Here is a 19,044-nt window from a genome sequence, read left to right as displayed (position 1 = left end):
CTGGACTTTCTAGTGTTTATAGACTATTCCAAACATTTTTTTTCAATAAGTGACGTATCTTAGCTGCTGAGAGGAGACAAGCTCCCTCGTGACCTTGACAAAAGGAGAGAAAAGACTAAAGAGAGGCACACCAATCCAATCAGTCTTTGTCTCTTCCTTGCGCGTGGAATAAGGGAAGGACGGAGGGAGACTTTGACAAACGGAGGGAGACTTTAACCATGGGGGCAGTGTCTCCCCTAGTTGTTTTGTAAAAAATTATTAGTATATATAATATATATAGGTATAAATTTTAGTAGTTATGTTCTATAAAATTATACTTTATCCCCTTAATAATATATAATTGATTATTTAAGAGTAATATTATAATTACAAATTTTTTTATAACATTTTAAAAACTGCTAAAATAGTAAATTTTTATTAGTTTGCATATGGACTCATTTGTAACTCTAGCATTTTCCTCATTTTAAAGGGGCATAAAAAAATTTATAAACCTAAAGTTTAAAACAAAATATACAAGCTTAAAAAAATTAACTTAACAAAAAAATTAATAATAATAGCTTAAAAACAATTAAGTTCAATCAACCAATTTTACTCAAAACAAACAACTTAGCTCTTTAAAATAATTTTAACATAAAAATTTTACATAACTAATAACAAAGCTATTTCCTAATTTCAAGTTCTGGTTGCATCAAGTTGAAGTAAAATAATAAAAATAAAAAATAGAAAACTGTAGAGAGAGAAATAAATAAATAAATAAATAAAGGCCTTTTGGCTATCTCCGGATGCATGTCAATCTCTCATTCATGAATAAATCACATCGAAGAGGGTCAAGTTCCTCTTCTTCCTGAAAGCAAAAGCATTGTGCCTGACGGCTATATTTGAAACGATGATGTTTGAAACAAAAGAATACAAGATTCTGATCAAAGGCCAAACAACGTCGTTTTGAACAAGTGACTTTTATCACTGAGTCTCTCAACGACATCGTTTTAAAAGGCTGAAGATTTAATAAAAAGACAGAATGACACCGTTTTGGGGGGATTTTTAAGAAAATAACAACAAAACCTAAACAATATTATTAATTAGGCTACGTTTCAAACATATTGCATTTCTAACAATTCGACTTCAGAGGAGTCGATTTCACTGTTCACATCTATTTTTTAGATAAAAAAATCGAGTTTTCTGCAGTGATGTTCTACACATAGAAATGTCTTCAATACAAAGAAAACGACTCCAGTGAAGTCGTTTTCCTTGTACTGAAAACGACTCCACTGGAGTCGTTTTCTTTGTCCAGACGAACAAAGACTCCACAAATGACTCCACTGAAAACGACTCCCTTCTCCGACGAACCCAGAAGAGATCCCATGCGCCGTGACCGACGAACCCAGCGATCCCATGCGCCGTCACAGAACCCAGCAAGCGAACCGAGCAAACGAACCGACGAGCAAACGAACGCAGGCGTCGACGAACCCAGGCGCCGACGAGCGTGTTCTTCTCCTCCACTGATCCGATCCGAGCGTGTTCCTTCGTCGGTCAGAATCGGCGCCTGGGTTCGTCGGCAAGAAACCCAGGCGCTCGTTCGTCGGTCACGGCAAGAAACCCAGGCGCTCGTTCGTCGTTCGTCGGTCACGCTCGTCGTTCGTCGGTCACGCTCACGGCGCCTGGTGGTGCCGTGTGGAGTTTTTTGGGGTTTTTTGGACGAAGAACGAAGAACGAAGTTTTCTGGGTTTTGGACAAAGAAAACGACTCCAGTGGAGTCGTTTTCAATACAAGGAAAACGACTTCACTGGAGTCGTTTTCTTTGTGTTGAAGACACCTCCGCTGAAGTCGATTTCTATGTGTAGAACATGTCTACAGAAAACTCGATTTTTTTATCTAAAAAAATAGATGTGAACAGTGAAATCGACTCCTCTGAAGTCGAATTGTTAGAAATGCAATATGTTTGAAACGTTGCCTAATTAATAATATTGTTTAGGTTTTGTTGTTATTTTCTTAAAAATCCCCCGTTTTGGGTATTGCACAGTCCCTGCACAGAGTCTTCTTCCTTCCTCAGTTCTTCATCTCTACAAGTTTAGGGGGAAATATCTCTGTTAGCTACCCGCTGGGCAGGTAAATCAGATTTTTTATTATACCATAATCCGAGGAAGCGATCGGAGGACTTTACTGGGCTGAAGAATCCAAGTTTGAAATCACTCCCATGGGAGATATGTAGTCAGAGTCTTTGATGGGTTGAAAAGATGTAATGGTGTCTGTAGCAGAGTCAGATTCTAAACAAAAGCAAGATAGCAAGACTACAAGAACTGACATGCTTGTATCTCGAGCAAGTCCCATAACTTGTTCAATGCTTCTAGCTTGTGTGGTTTTGTGTGGATACACTGATACCCCAATATATTCAAACCAATGTTTATAGATGGCTACCCGCACAAGGTCGGTGGGGGTGACCTTTAAAAATTACTAATAAATTATGTTTGGCGCATGTTAGAGATTTGATTCCAACAAACGGGTCTGCGCCTAACTGCCTAAGGATGATTTTGGATGACGGGACTACATGAGTAGTCATTGCTTGTTTTCCCAGGTCCCACAGAGTACAAAGATTCTGGTTTGTGAGGATCAACATTTTGAATGCGATGAGCAGTTATTGCTTTATTTGCTTCTTTTCCCAAACATTTATTTGAAACCTGTCGCAATAGCAGCAAGGATAAAAGCTAAGAGAGATGCTACGTCTACAACAATTTTACAATATTTTTATAATAAATTACAGGTGGTTAGTTGTTATTGGTTCAAATTTGAAACTAATACTAAGATTATTTTTTTACTCCAACAATAATAACTAATAACAACCTGCCACTTAAAATTTGTTGTAAAAATGTTATAAAATTATTGTAGACATATTATTCCTCAAAAGCAATTACATACTTTCACACGTTTACACACGCATTAAAAACAGCTAAAACTGAGACTTGAAATCACAATTTTGAAAACTGTCACACTTTAACTTTCTTTTTTGTATGTAATAAATATTACTCAAGCCGAAAACTCAGACTTTCTATCAAAATGTTCCAAACACTTTATCTCTGGCCTTTTTTTTTTTTTTTTTTTTTTTTTTAAGATCTTATTGTTCAACAAAGGGGAAGCACGTCAAAAATATCATAATGACAACCTGAACCAAGTCAGAGTTCAAGAGCTACCACTATTCAATTTTGAGAAGCTGGCGAGTGCAACAAACAACTTCCATCTATCTAATAAGCTTGGGCAGGGTGGATTTGGTCCCGTATATAGGGTAATGGTTGTTCTACTGGAGGTTTCTTGTCTAATAATTTGAATAGCTAATTAATCATTTTGATGTTTGTTTATAGGGAAAATTGTCTGATGGACAAGAAATCGCAGTAAAAAGACTTTCTAAAGCCTCCGGACAAGGGTTACAAGAATTTATGAATGAGGTTATAGTAATTTCTAAACTCCAACATCGGAATCTTGTTAGACTCCTTGGTTGTTGTGTTGAAGGAGATGAAAAGATGTTGATCTATGAATACATGCCAAACAAAAGCCTGGATGCATTCCTCTTCGGTTAGTTCATTTTGATGCCCTCTATTATAATACAAATACGTTACATTTTTACATTTTCTGCATATAAATATTGTTAGTGTATTATGAGATAACGAAACAGTAGTCTTTGTTTTGATATATCAATTGAATAGACTTTTCCAGTTCTCTTATGACTTCACTATATGAATTTCTTTTGCAAACTTTATGTTCATTCCCCTTGTGAGTTTCTCTCTCTTTTGTTCAAACTCAATAGACCCAAACAAAGAAAAATTGCTAGATTGGAGAAAACGGTTCAACATTATTGAAGGAATTGTTCGAGGTCTGCTCTACCTTCATAGGGATTCTAGATTAAGGATTATACATAGAGATCTAAAGGCAAGTAATATCTTGTTGGATAAAGAGCTAAATCCAAAAATATCAGATTTTGGTTTGGCTCGGATTTTTGGAGGAAATGAAGACCAAGCCAATACTACTAGGGTTGTTGGAACTTAGTAAGTATCTTTTGTTTTTCACCAATTCAATTAGATGCCTATTTGAGATGACAAGATTTTGATGTTTTCTGTTGTGAAAATTTAGTGGCTATATGTCTCTTGAATATGCAATGGAAGGACGATTTTTAGAGAAATCAGATGTCTTCAGCTTTGGAGTGTTGTTACTAGAGATAGTTAGTGGAAGAAGAAACACAAGCTTTCATCATGATGAGCAGTGCATGAGCCTTTTAGGATTTGTAAGTCTTCCTTCTCTCATTTCCCTTATTTTGAAAACCTCCAATGCTTCTTTCTTGAGTGTTTTTGTATTGAAGCTAAGAATTGCAATCTTGTTTTTATGTTATTTTCCAGGCATGGAAATTGTGGAATGTAGACAACATTGTAGCCTTAATAGACCCAATGATATCTGAACCTTGCTTTAAAATGGAGATTTTGAGGTGCATACATGTTGGATTGTTGTGTGTGCAAGATTTTGCCAAAGAGAGGCCGACTATGCCTTTTGTTATTTCCATGCTTAAAAGTGAGATTGTTGATCTTCCGCGTCCAAAGCAGCCTGCATTTACTGAAAGGGAGATTGCTTTGTATACAGAGTCCTCTCAAAGCAGCCAAAGTAAATGCTCTATTAACAATGTTACTGTTACAGTGGTTGAAGGTCGATAGGTAGCATGTGTTCTTGAGATAATGATATTGTGGTTATATTTATGTTCATTTGTACACTTTGATAAGAATCTTAAAACATGTGTCGATTGAATCAAACTGAACGAATATTCAAAACCGTCAATACAAATAATATGCATATTATTTTTATGATAAGAGAAGCTAAAGAATTTAGGGGAATTTTATTTCTTACATAATTTAAGTGAAGGGTCATTTTATACAAATGATATACACTGTGGCTATAGCTGGAAAAAATGCAATGCATCTCAGATTCTCAATCTCATTCTTGAGTTCTACAACTAAAGCATCAACTTCAAACCACCTATAGAGGACATCTCTCTATTACCAAATTTGTTGCGAAACAGATTGACTCCGTTGCTGATAACTTTCCATTAGCAGGAAAGCCAGTTGACGAACGTTTAGATTGAGGGATTTAAAGTGACTCCACAGCAAGAACTCCACAAATTGGTAATATTGGTGATCCTTACAGACCTAGGTAACCTTGCAAATTTTTTCATAGACCTGGCCACGTTGCGTGCCATCAACTGCTCAAGGACAATGCATATAAAGGGAGAGTACCAACAAAGAAATTTGCAGCCATGGTTGCTGCATTTCGGAGATTTTTCTAATGATGAAACATGGTACACAGATAATGGGGCCTCTTCCAACATCACAGCGAGCATAGGCCAATCTATTGATTCACAGTGAATACCATGGGGACAAGGTTACTTTTGGAAATTTCTTAGATTTTCATATCTCAAACATATGGTCCTCGATTTTACACATATATTTACTCATTTCTATCTGAATCAAACTATATTATTTACCCATCTTTTTCTTCTACTGACAGTTTATCAATAAATCGTTTTGCTCGTAATTATAATTATGCCTTTATCTTTACTGATTCTCATTTTTTCGTTAAGGACCTAAACACGTGGAATACACTTTCCATGGCAAGAATGGAATTAACGTCTATCCTATTTGTTTGGGTCTCCTTCTCCAAGGCTTCTGTTGCAATAATTGTTTTTTGTTTTTATTTTTGTGTGGATAACTCAAACTTACACCTTCCATTTGGCGTCAGTGTTTAGGACACCTTTTTATTTCAACTCTGAGTTAGGTGTATTAATTCATATAAGTCTATCAATGAACATGGAATGCAAAAGACCATGCCTTTTATGGGAGTCACTCATGGTGGAAATGAAGGAAAATCTTCGGAGAAGCCCTCTCACGCGCCACTGGCAGCAATGGGGGTGGAAGGTGTTGAGGGGTCAACGTTGATTGGACTGGTAAAAAGAAACAAAGAGGATGAGACAAAAGGGCACAATTCTGGAAGTCAAGCTCTAGGATGTAATCATGAAAACGGTATGGACAGTGGTCTCGGGTTGAACAAGGGAAGCATCTTTCCTTTCCAAGGAAAGGAAAGTCTGACCAAGCCTACAACCCAAAAGGAAGATGGGGATGTTTCGATGAGGGAGAAAGGAAACCAACAGAAGGAAGAGCCCCATTTTAATTTCCTTTTGGCGTCAAACGTAAATGACTCAAAAAGGGAAGAAAGCCCAGTTCAAAATAAGGAAGCAAAGGGCCCAATGGCAATGTGTTTTAATGAAGAGTTGGGTTGGGTGGCTGAGACTTTGGGCCCAAAGAGCGGGCACTGGAAAAGACTCGTGAGGATGGCCCAAATTAAAGAAGAGAACATGGGAGTAGACCAACTGGGCAGCAAAAGACCCGGCCCTGTTTCCACTATGGAACTTGAACAAAACACAGTAGTGTAGAAGCGAAGGAAAATAGAGAGCAAAACAAACAACACACAGGAAAAGAAAACCGAAAAGGATGGTGGAGAGGCGGCAACTGCGTAGCAGCGCCGCCGAGCCAAATGAGTATTTTGGCATGGAATTGCCGGGGCCTAGGATCACCCCCGGCAGTTCAGATTCTCACCGAAGAGGTGAAATCGAAAAATCCGATCCTGGTTTTCCTTGTGGAGACCAAAGCTAGAACTAGCAGAATGAAGGGTTTTATAAGGAAGTTGGAGCTTACCCAAGGAATTGATGTTCCGAGTGACGGTAAGAGTGGCAGATTGGCTATGATTTGGAAGGAGGGAGCGGATATTAGATTCAAAAGCTGGTCCAACTCGCACATCGACGTGTTGGTTTACAATGAGAAAGGGCAGAATCCTTGGAGGGCGACTGGTTTTTACGGGCATCCGAATGCGAGGAAAAGGAATATCTCTTGGAGTTTGCTTGAAACTCTGAAAAAGTAGTGTGACATGCCGTGGGTGGTCTTCGGCGATTTCAACAAGATCATCCACCCCGATGAGAAGCTCGGTTAGGCTGACAGAGACGCAGATCAAATGAGAGGTTTTAGAGACTGCTTGAATGTTTGTGGTCTTCATGATTTGGGCTTTGTGGGTAGTAGATATACATGGTGTAACGGTAGGATTGGGGACCAGCGAACTCTAATTAGGTTGGATCGTGTGGTGGCTAATGAGGGCTGGCTCGCTAAATTCCCCGAAGTGCAAGTCCACCACATTTTAATGGCTGCCTCAGACCACTGCCTTTTGGCTCTGTTCGTGAGAAAGAAAGCTCCTCCGAAGAAAGTGAGAAAGAGATTCTTTTTTGAGGCAATGTGGATAAGAGATGAAAGATGTAAAGAGGTGATTGAAGGGGCGTGGGATCCTTTAATGGTTGATGTCGATATCCAGGAAAGAATAAAAAATTGCCAAGGTTAACTTAGAAAATGGAACCATGGGGTCTATGGAAATGTGAATAAGGTGCTGAAGTTGAAACAGGACCAGCTTGGACACCTTGAAGCATTGAATCTACTGCATGAGACTGCGGAGGAAATTCAGGGTTTGAAAAAAGAGATCAATGAGACTCTCATAAGGGAGGAGGTAATGTGGAATCAGAGATCAAGAGCCCTATGGATTAAATGCGAGGACCGAAATACAAAATTCTTCCATGCTACGGCAAATCAAAGACGAAGGACTAACAAGATTGAAGGGATTTAGGGTGCGAATGAAGTGTGGTATGATCAGCCTGAAGACATTGAGAGAGTTGTCATTGAATATTTCTCATCCATCTTTAGCACAGCAAGCCCATCTTCGTTTGCAGCTAGCCTGGATGCCATAAATCCGCGGGTTTCGGCAGATATGAATGCTACTCTCCTTAAGGAGTTCAGTGCGATGGAAGTCCGGATAGCTCTAAATCAAATGCACCCTACAAAAGCCCCCGGCCCCGACAGTATGTCTCCTATCTTCTATCAAAAGTACTGGGATGTTGTTGGTCTTGGTGTAACAAACTCTATTATGCAAATACTAAATTCTAGATGTATGTCGAATGGGTGGAATGAAACTTATATTTGTTTGCTACCTAAAGTCAGTTCTCCCCAAAAAACTACTGAATTTAGACCTATTAGTCTCTGTAACGTCCTATATAAAATTGTAGCAAAAGTCCTGGCTAATAGGTTGAAGCGGATCCTTCCTAATGTTATTAGCGAGTCTCAGAATGCCTTCGTACCAGGAAGACAGATAACTGATAATGTGATTGTTGCTTTCGAGACTATGCATAGTATTGATTTGAAAAGGAAGGGGAAACAGGGTCTGATGGCAATAAAACTCGATATGAGCAAAGCGTATGATAGAGTAGAGTGGGCATACCTGGAAGCTATGATGAGAAAATTGGGGTTTGCAGACAGATGGATCAAACTGATGATGATGTGTGTAACGACGGTGTCTTATTCAGTTCTTATCAATGGCGAGCTGAGAGGAAGGATAAGCCCAACAAAGGGTCTCCGACAAGGTGACCCCATTTCCCCGTATCTTTTCCTGTTATGCTCGGAAGGACTTTCCACCATGCTGAAAAGAGAGGAAACAATGGGCAGAATAAAAGGGGTGTCGGTGTGCCGTGGTGCTCCTCAGGTGTCCCATCTTCTTTTTACAGATGACAGCATCATATTTTGTAGGCCAAGTGTGGGAGAAGGACAGAGGGTGATGAAAGTGTTGGCTGATTATGAACAAGTTTCGGGGCAGAAGTTAAATAAGGAAAAAACATCATTGTTCTTTAGTAGAAATACAAGTAGAGATTGCCAAGAAGGGATTAAGGAGCTGTTCGGGGCCCAAATCATCCAACAACATGAAAGATATTTGGGTTTGCCCACACTTGTGGGTTGTGGGAAGAAAAAGGCCTTCTCCTGGGTAAAGGACCAAGTTGGAAGGAAAATAGCTAATTGGAAAGGCAAGCTACTGTCCAATGCGGGTTGTGAAATCCTTATTAAGGCGATTGCCCAAGCCACACCTACCTACACAATGAGTTGCTTCAAGTTACCGGATTCTCTTTGCAAAGAGCTTAATTCGATGATGAGGAATTTCTGGTGGGGGCAAAAAGATAAGGAGAGGAAAATGGTTTGGATCTCTTGGGAAAAGCTCTGCGTCCCAAAATCCGAAGGTGGCATAGGGTTTAAGGACCTCAAGGCGTTCAATCTCTCGCTTTTAGCCAAACAAGGGTGGCGGCTGCAACAAAATCCAAACTCCATTACCTACAAATTACTTAAGGCAAAGTACTTTAAGGGAAGCAACTTTATGGAAGCAAAATTGGGACGAAGACCTTCCTATATGTGGAGAAGTCTGCTGGCTGCGAGGGAAGTTCTTGAGAGAGGATCCCGGTGGTTAATTGGTGATGGGAAGAAGGTTAAGATTTGGGAGGATAGATGGCTTCCAACCCCATTCACCTTCAAAGTTGTCAGCTCGAGGAGTCAGGTACAAATGTTGGATAGGGTAGAGCAGCTAATAGATAGAGAGAAAGGTGCCTGGAATGTTGAGTTGGTGAAGAACAATTTTGTTGCTCATGAAGCTGAAGTTATTTTTAGCATCCCTATTAGTATCACTCTCCCTGAGGATTCTCAGATTTGGGCAGGAACAAGGAATGGTTCGTTTACTGTCAGAAGTGCCTATGAGGTGGCATTAAATCTCATTAAGGAAGGAAAGAAGCAAGGGGTTACGGGGGAAAGCTCAGACAGATCAAAGATGAAGGAGTTCTGAAAGTTTATTTGGAAGTTGGAATGCCCGAATAAGGTGAAATAGTTCTTTTGGAAAGCCTGCAAAAACATATTACCAACCAACTCTACGCTTGCATCACGAAAAATCACCGGGGATGACAGCTGTGGGCTGTGTGAAACATCGGGTCATGCTCTTTGGGGGTGTAAGTTTGCTTCAGAGGTTTGGAAAAGTGGGGGTCTACCAACAAAGGTTAGGAACCAGCTTCGGTACTCAAAGGATTTCATTGATGTGGTATGGAGTTTGAAGGAAGATAAGTGTATACATGACTGGGACAAGTATGCAATCACAGCATGGAAAATCTGGAATAATAGGAATACTTTCAAGCATGAAGGCCTCTGTAAACAGCCGAAACAAATTGCAGAGGAAGCTCGACACTATACTGAGGAATGTAGACAAATTGCTCCTACCCCAAATGGAAGCCAGGAACGAACCAAGAACATTTGGAAACCGCTAAGGGCTGGATGGTATAAAGTTAATGTGGATGGAGCTATTTTTTCGGATGCAGGATGCTGTGGTGTTGGAGTTGTAATCAGGAATGAGAAGGGGCAACTCATGGGTGCATTGAGCAAAAGATTTAAACTCCCGTTGGGGCCTTTAGAGGTTGAGGCAAAGGCTATGGAAGAAGGCATTCAACTGGCTAAAGATCTAAGCCTTAAGGAGATTATTATTGAAGGAGATGCGCTGTAGGTGGTGTTGGCCATCTCTGATATCGCTTCGGCCCCAGTTTCAATCAGGAAGGTGACTGAAGGAATGCGCCTCTGGCTGCTGCACTTTAATTCCTAGACAGTTTCCTATGTCGGCAGAAATGGTAATATGGTTGCACACTAATTAGCCAAGTATGCTAAGTTAATAGATGACTGTACTGTTTGGGTGGAAGATACTCCCCCTTGTGTTTCACAACAGGTTCTTATGGATGTAATCTCTATGGACAATTGTCCAATTGAATGAAAGGTATCTGATGTTTGTTATCAAAAAAAAAAAAAAATATCTTAAGTTGAAGCTGAGAACTGAGAAGAACTGACTGACACTGACACGGTGGCTATATCCATATCATAAACCCTACGATGGTGAAGGAGATTTTGTTGACTTTTTTACTTTTGTGCCCCTAAAGTTTTATAGGCTATTTGTGCCTGGAACATTGTAAAGGCCCAGTTAGATCGATTTGCATGAGAATCAGCTTAGACCATTAGCCATTGGCCCACAATTTTGCCTCTCTCTATATGCATTTTGTTACATTTATTTTGGAAAAAGACGGGGTAAAAAGTTCAAAAAAAATAATTAACATGTCTATATATTTTAAAAATCTAACTATTAAATTTCACGTTCTTTACGTTCTTAACACCTACGTCAAATTTCGTATCAATCAAATTTTATTTACTATTTTATTCATAAACTTATTTTTTATATATAATTTTATATCATAAAAACTTGAAATTTAAACATTTAATTGATGGAATATTTAATGATCTTTGATCTTTTGAAAATTTTAAAAATTTTGCAAGCATGGAGAACATAAGAAGTATTGTAATCCAATAGTTGATTTTGTAAAAATTCATATTCAATATAAAAAAAAAAATTATTGAGTAGAGTGGTAATTTTAAGTTACAACTAAGTTTGTTGCCAAATTTTATTTATTTACTAGTGTGTAGCCCTATGCATATGCACAGATACAATTAAAAATAATTACAATTATACAGTTCAAAGTATACATGGTATTAGCTTACACTTTTTTTAAACCATACATTTCTAAAATATGTAATGGTTTCTCATTATATATACTAGTGTGTAATCCCGTGCATATGCACGAATACAATTAAAAATAATTACAATTATACAGTTCAAATATATATATATATATATATATGATTAAAAATTTAATTGGTTTTAAACTCTTCAGTTTTTACACCTAATAATTTACTTGAAACGAAAATTAAAAATTTAGATGGACAAGTGGTGGAAAATTGGACTCTAATTGAAATTTAATTTAAACCTAATTAGATTTAGACTCTTCAATTTTTATTCTCAATAATTCCCTTAAGTTTTAAAAATATATATATATATATATATATATATTGAAAACAACGACGTTTTGTGCACAATCCTAACCCTAACTCCCAGGTATAAATTCATTATTTTCTCAGTCTTCCTCCTTAACTCTCTCAGCCTCTCTTTCGCCTCTGGGCTTTGCTGGGTGATGGCTCTCCTTAGTCGTTGTCTGACATGTTTCTCTTTCATCGCCTCACCAGTCACTGGCTGGCCGCCTCGTTGCCACCAGCCACTCCACCGGTAACTCCATGTCTCCACTCTCCATATCTCACCATGTCGTTTTAAAGATTCTCTCTCTCACTTTGAGTCCAACTATCCAAGTCCATCTGTGAACTATGATCTATCTAACATTTTTTGTTCTTGGCATTTTTTAGCAATTTGATTTTTGGCATCTGTGAACTATACCTTTTACTCATATTTTCGTTTATTTATTTATTTTATTTAGTTATTAAGTTAAATTTGGGGTTTTCTTATTGTATTGGCTTTTTCATTGTTGGACCTGATTGCCTAATTGAGTAATGAGTAATTGAGTATAATTTGTATAAGTATGAGTTGGAATATGTTTTTGTGTATGGCAGGCTGTTGTGAAAAAAAAAAAAGTTTCAAACCGACCAAACCGAGTAAATCAACTGCAAAAAACTGCACCGCTATATGTCGAAAAACCGACCCTAAGCGGTATGCATCGGTTCTAATTATGAGAAAACCGACCTCTATCGGTTTGGTAATAAACTTGGCAAGACATCGAGCTCACCGAACTGTGCACACCCCTACTCCCCACTACCCTTTACCTTACCTTTTCATCTCTCCACTATCCACCCTCTACCATCTACCTTAATATCACTCTTCATCTTTGTAAGGTTGAATTTAATCAACTATCTTGTTGGCTTTATTCTGTGCCAAATTTGCTTTTATTTTAGCATTTAGTAACTCTGTATTTTGGTGGGAATCTTGTAAGGGTAGTGAGTGAGAGAGTGTGAAGAAGTGCTTAAGATTGTGCAAAGAAATAGGGACTCACGACTGGATCTCGCGGGTGGCTCGCGGCTTGCAAGTCGCTAGAAGTTGTACACGTGCCAAGCATGCCAAAAGCTAAAGAGTCGCACCAGCTGTTGCACTATAGAACAAAAGTCCCAGATTGGTTAGGCCGTTAGCTCGCGGCTTGAACTCGCGACTCTCCCAGTCGTGAGGTCAAATTGCCAGAACACCCTGTTTAGGAAAAACTGACGTTTCACATTCCATTCTCACTCTAGTATAAATACCTCTCATTCCCACAAAATGTAGAGAGCTTCCAGAGAGAATTTTGAGAGAAAAACCTTAGAGAAAACAAGATTGCCTCATCCATAATCTTCACCTAAAAGACTATTCAAATTCTTTTACTCTCTTCATCTCTATTGATACATCTTTGAGAGGTTCTTGACCAAATCATTTTCCCACCATACCCACGACTGTGAGAAGATTCTTTTGGTGTTAAGGGAAGCAATTTGGAAGGGACCAATGATTATTGGTTGATGCTATGGTTTATAGTGGAATTTGGTAAGCTAGAAAAGAAAAAGGTTTAGCGCAATCTCGTTGGAGCAAGTAGCTTGGAGGGCTTAGGTACCTAGGTAGATTAGGCTTGGAGGATCTATTGCTGTTCATGTATCCCAACTACATTTTCTAGTGGATTATTGACCGCTTGGAGGGCGGCGGAGAGGTTTTACGCCGAGGGCTTCGGTTTCCTCTTTGATAACACATCGTCTGTTGTCCTTGTTTGCATCTCTCTTCCATTTATCTTTACCATTTAATTACTGCTGTGATTGTGATTATTTATGGTTTAGATTGTTTATCAATTTTGTTATAAGCTTGTTATCATTTTCCGCACATACATTGTTTGATATAAAGCTTGAATTAGTAATTTGTTGTTTGGGGGTCTAAACGTTCATAGTGTTTTCAACGTTATTTGAACTTTCAATCTTTCCTTTCATCTTCCTTTTTTTTTTTTTTTTCTTTTTGTCCTTTCTTATTCACACACTCTTACTATAAATTTTTCATTTTCTCTTCCATTCTTTACATACTTTTCCCTCATAAAAAAGGTTCTCTCTCTCGCTTTCTCTCTCTCAATTTTTTGGTGATTTTTTTATTTTTATTTTTCTTGCATCTTTGCTTTAGGTTGATAATTGTTGTGTTCTTTAGAACTTTATATTGTGCTAATGTGATTTAAGTTTTGTTTTCTCTTTAATTTTTAGTTTTATTACATGTGTTTTTCTTTAAATTCTTTGTTTGGATTGCTTTGAATTCACCTATTTAGTTCTTCTATATATGTTATTTTTGTACAACATGACATTTGTTCTATGAAATTCCTTTTAAACTTGATACACTATCTTTTCATTTGATTTTTTTTTTCTCCTCATGTGTAGTGATTGGCTTCTAACAAAAACTATTCTATTTATATATTTAGAAATCTATTCTTCTTAATTCCAACGGTTTAAATTTTGTATGGGCCATGGATTCTATTGAGCAATTAATATGAAAAATAAATTAATAGTAAAATAAATTCTACAATAATTTGCTTTATAGGGATCGACTCCTCTAAGTTTTACCTTGTTCCTTAAGAGTAGTGTGATAGAAACTAATATTTGGTCGGTCTATGAAACTAATGTTTCTAATCTTTTGAAAGTTTATGGAGCATATGCCCTAATAATTAGGCCATCTAAATCATTTGAATTAAAAATCAACTGTAACATAAGGAATAAAGGGGTCATAAGGCATTCATGTTCTTCTCATATCGTGATAAATCTGAGTAGTTGAATAGTATTATTGTTTAATTTACTATTACTACATATTTTTTCCTAAAAGCTACATACCATCGATCGTAACACCAAATGGATATTTCAAATTTCATTCGCATGATTTCTTTGCTGTGTGGTGAGTTGAAACATTGTTGGGTAATGATGTACGTTAGATTGTATGTGTAGCCTCTTGACTTGCAAATGGTAAGTACTGATTTATGCTAAGGTTTTGTTATTGGTATTCTTTAGAGCTATATTGGTTGATAGGTCTAATGAGGCTTCATTAATTTATACGAGGCTTCACTTTCACCAAAATGACAAGTAATAAAACAAGATAATTCATGTTCAGCTTTCAGGTTTATTCTTTAAAAAAAAAAAATGCTTAGCTTTATGTTTACCACCAATTCATTTTGTTAACTCAACGTCATAAAGTAACTTTAATTTAGTTATATGGATAGGGTTTATTATTTTTCATGTTGCCAAAAAAAAAAGAAAAAAAGAAAAAAAAAATTCAAGTTAACATCAATAGCACTACTACAATTGGCCATTTAAATTCAGCCATATTTTCCATATCATTAAATTATTAATATTTTCTCATTTTTATAATTTAAAAAAAATTAAACATATAATGTTTTAATTAAATACAAATAAATAAAAATTTCCTTATAAAATCATACTCATTTTGTTTTTAACATTTGCACTTTCTTCAACATTTCTCATTCCTTTCACATTTTCATCTCCACACTACCGTCTACCTTAATATCACTCTTCATATGAACTTTATCTTCATTTATTTTGTTTCTTATTATTCTTATCCTCTTATTATAAATTTTTCATTATCTTTTCTATTCTATATTACTATGCATAATTTTCCCTCACAAAAAAAGGTTATTTCTCTCTCTCAATTTTTTGGTGGATTTTTATTTATTTATTTTTCTTGCATCTTTGCTCTAGGTTATTAATTTTTTGTATTTTTAAGAACTTTACTTTGATTTAATGCAATTTAGTTGTGTGTTTTTAAGTTTTTTTGTTTGTTTTGTTTGTTTTTTTGGGTTAAATGTTATACTATTGCATTATAAAGAATATAACATTATTCTATTACATAGCATGATTTGGATAATTTTACCGTATAGAATTTTACATAAGTTACATAGACATAAGTAAAACAATAATAATAATAATAATAATAATAAAATATATATTTATGAGATAACTCTAAAAAAATTATCACGTGTGACTAGTGAAAATAATAAGTGAAACTTATAAATGTTAGTCCAATCCACATTCAAAACATCTAATAAAAGATTATTGGAAAGATTTTCACATCTTCCATGTTCAAAACTCCCATTCTCCATTGTAGCAAATCAAGGATGCAAATCCGTTCACAAGCTGGAGTTTGTTTTTTTTTTTTTTGGTTAAATGTTATACTATTGCATTATAAAGAATATAACATTATTATATTACATAGCATGATTTGGATAATTTTACCATATAGAATTTTACATAAGTTACATAGACATAAGTAAAACAATAATAATAATAATAATAATAATAAAATATATATTTATGAGATAACTCTAAAAAAATTATCACGTGCGACTAGTGAAAATAATAAGTGAAACTTATAAATGTTAGTCCAATCCACATTCAAAACATCTAATAAAAGATTATTGGAAAGATTTTCACATCTTCCATGTTCAAAACTCCCATTCTCCATTGTAGCAAATCAAGGATGCAAATCCGTTCACAAGCTGGTCCGTTCGAACACTCATTTAATGGTCTGACCCACAATTGGGCATGCTAGGCCTCTCATTGTATAATTGGGAAGTGTATGTGTGTAAGAGCATTAGCATAAGAGAATTCCAATTCTACTCTATTTTACCATTCCAAAAAGCCACTTTATCATTATACCATCCCATTTCACAATATCTCTAACATACCAAAACTCTATTTTTATTAAAATATTATTTTTTAATCTTTCTTTATTATTTTTTTTTCTAACCATAACTTTTGGTTTTCCTGGGCTTTCCAACAGTCTTTTTCTTTCCTCTCTTTCTCCCTCAACCTCTGGCACCAGTTCAACACACAAAGCCACACACACACAGACCCATGATATACCGATCAACCTATCCAAATCCATCACCACGCACACAGAGCCCCACACACACACACACACACACACACACACACACAAACACACACAAACACAAACCATCAAACCTTAAACAGAGCCACACACACACACAATCCATCAAACCATTTGGAGCCAATGATCAACCCAGAAAAACCCAGCCGTAAAAAATACCCAGAAAACGCCGATAATCAACCCAAAAAAACCCAGTGGAACAAAAACCCATAGGAACAAAAACCTAGAAAAACCCAAGCCACCACTGCCCACTGCTCACCAAAATCCCACCGGAACAAAAATCCCACCACACCCACCACCCAAGCCACCGATCAACAAACCCACATCGTCGATTTGAAACCCAGGCCGTCGAAAATACCCAAAAATCATCATCGAAGCCACCATCAGAGCTACCGATGATCAACCTGAACGATCCACCCACCAATCAACAAATCCACCATTTCAAACCCACCGATCAACCGATCCCAGCCCAACGATCCAAACCCAGCTCGCCGATCCACGATGATCCAACCTCCAACCTCAAAAATCCAAAACCTAGCACCGGTGCAATGAGAAAGAGGCCATGTGAGATGGGTGAGAAATTTCGGAGATGGGTGAGAAATTTCAGTGATGAAGCTTTAGTGATGAGAGAGCAAATGGAGAAACAGAGAAGGAAGAGAGAGAAGAGAACAAAAAAAATGAGAGGGAAATTTCGGGGTTAAAAGGAGGAGTAAATTTTTTTTTTTTTTTGTAATACTGTGAATAGTGCAATTCTATGTTTAGAATTGTACTATAGCAGTATTGCAAAAAAAATTGCAATACTGCTGTTTACAATTCCCTAATGCAAGAGTTTTTTAGGCTTAAAATGCCAAATGTCCCTTAGATTTGGTATTAGCATTCCCCAATGCTAATGCTTTAACCCATCAACTCTATTTTGGATTGGGCTCTGTTTTGATGCATTTCACTAGATATGTTAATATCACATTGAATCTTCATTATTCATTTTTATTTGAAATACCATTTGATGGAGACTGATGGTTATTTCTTAAAACACAATCACAATCATGAAGTATCAATATCATCTTAGTTTTAATCTTAAAAAAAAGAAAAAAAAAAAGAAAAAAAAAAGAAAACTCAAAATAAGATTTTTATTCAACAATCAAAGATAAATTTTCCAACAATTGGCAGTTTAGGGTAATCATTAGTTTTTATCTTATGTTGATTTTTATTGTTATTTTGTATGTTTATGTGTATTGTTATTGATAGCACTATATCCTCTAAAAAGTACTTATTAGTGATATATATCATTGAAAACAACAAACCTAACCATAAGAGAAATTCTCATCTCAATAAAAGATATATTATTGTCGACTAGACTTCTTCCAAGTGTAAGTAGAAGAAAAGAGTTCAATTCAATTCCTAGAAAGGTAAATAAAAAATAAAAAATATAAACAAAAAAACAAAAAATGCAAGGATGGGGTTTTATAGGGATGCAACGGTCTCATTAATATTTCTAATAGGATGGCTCCCCGGAGTCATTAACCTCCTTTTAGTATCCTTCATATCGAAGAAGCCATAAAAAGTGAAGCAGACAGATGCCTAGGTGTTCACCATTTTCTATTCATTTAGGCAATTCTTGTTTCAGTTTTTTCATTGAAAATTACTACAAAATCACTTAACACAGCCACATTGGAGACCTCCATGATTTGTGCAGGATCCACTAATGTTAATTATAGTTTTTCTGAGTTTGTAGATACTGAACAAACACATTGGTTATAATAAATACTTTTTCTATCCTTCTCAGAAATTTTATGTTACTGCTTAATAAAATTAGGAGTTGCAATATTTGTTTTACCTTTTTAAAATTTAAATAATCTCCGCCACTTGCAAAAAGAGAGTTCCATAAAAATCATCATGTTTTTCAACATCCGTCAAATTTAGAAAATTGTTTTCGAAATCAATGCATTGAAATCTCCTTTTGATTTTACATGTGTCTAATTCCTCAAATACAAATGCAACTAAAATTGATATTAACCATTCCATTCAATTTGCTGCTGCCATGAACATTGGTTGGTTTTACCATTTCAAGTACAAATTATTAAAGAAAAATACATGATGAAAGAGTAATCAATTATACATATTCCGATTGACCCTTACCAACCTATAATTATTTGTTAATAAAAATAATAATGGCTTAAGGTTAAGGGTATTACTTGAAAACCAAAATTACAATCAAGAAGTACTATCATCATTATGATTACCATCATTATTAGTTTTAGCATTATGTTGATGTTTATTTCTATGTTGTTTGCTAATATGTGCAATGCACTAGAAAGTTTTATATAAAGATGATAAAACTAATTATGTCAT

General features: G+C 36.2%; 2 protein-coding genes across 2 annotated transcripts; both read left to right on the top strand.

Moving 5' to 3' along the window:
- The first annotated feature begins 3,194 nt into the window (after positions 1–3,194).
- On the top strand, positions 3,195–4,785 carry LOC136061209 (G-type lectin S-receptor-like serine/threonine-protein kinase At1g11330). The gene is made up of 5 exons (XM_065776181.1): positions 3,195–3,277; positions 3,354–3,564; positions 3,797–4,034; positions 4,120–4,270; positions 4,383–4,785. The coding sequence occupies exons 2-5, from the start codon at positions 3,429–3,431 to the stop codon at positions 4,689–4,691; spliced, it is 834 nt and encodes a 277-aa protein (XP_065632253.1). The 5' UTR covers positions 3,195–3,277; positions 3,354–3,428; the 3' UTR covers positions 4,692–4,785.
- Positions 4,786–7,035: 2,250 nt separating this feature from the next.
- On the top strand, positions 7,036–10,425 carry LOC112029335 (uncharacterized). Its single transcript, XM_024062025.1, has 5 exons — positions 7,036–7,338; positions 7,474–7,575; positions 7,720–8,011; positions 8,129–9,607; positions 9,776–10,425. The coding sequence occupies exons 1-5, from the start codon at positions 7,036–7,038 to the stop codon at positions 10,423–10,425; spliced, it is 2,826 nt and encodes a 941-aa protein (XP_023917793.1).
- Positions 10,426–19,044: the final 8,619 nt, after the last annotated feature.

Source organism: Quercus suber, unplaced genomic scaffold, assembly GCF_002906115.3.
Source record: "Quercus suber isolate HL8 unplaced genomic scaffold, Cork oak 2.0 scaffold_129, whole genome shotgun sequence".
NCBI classification, from domain to species: domain Eukaryota; kingdom Viridiplantae; phylum Streptophyta; class Magnoliopsida; order Fagales; family Fagaceae; genus Quercus; species Quercus suber.
The sequence above is the reverse complement of the archived record's forward strand: the minus strand, read 5'-3'. Positions and strand labels throughout refer to the sequence as shown.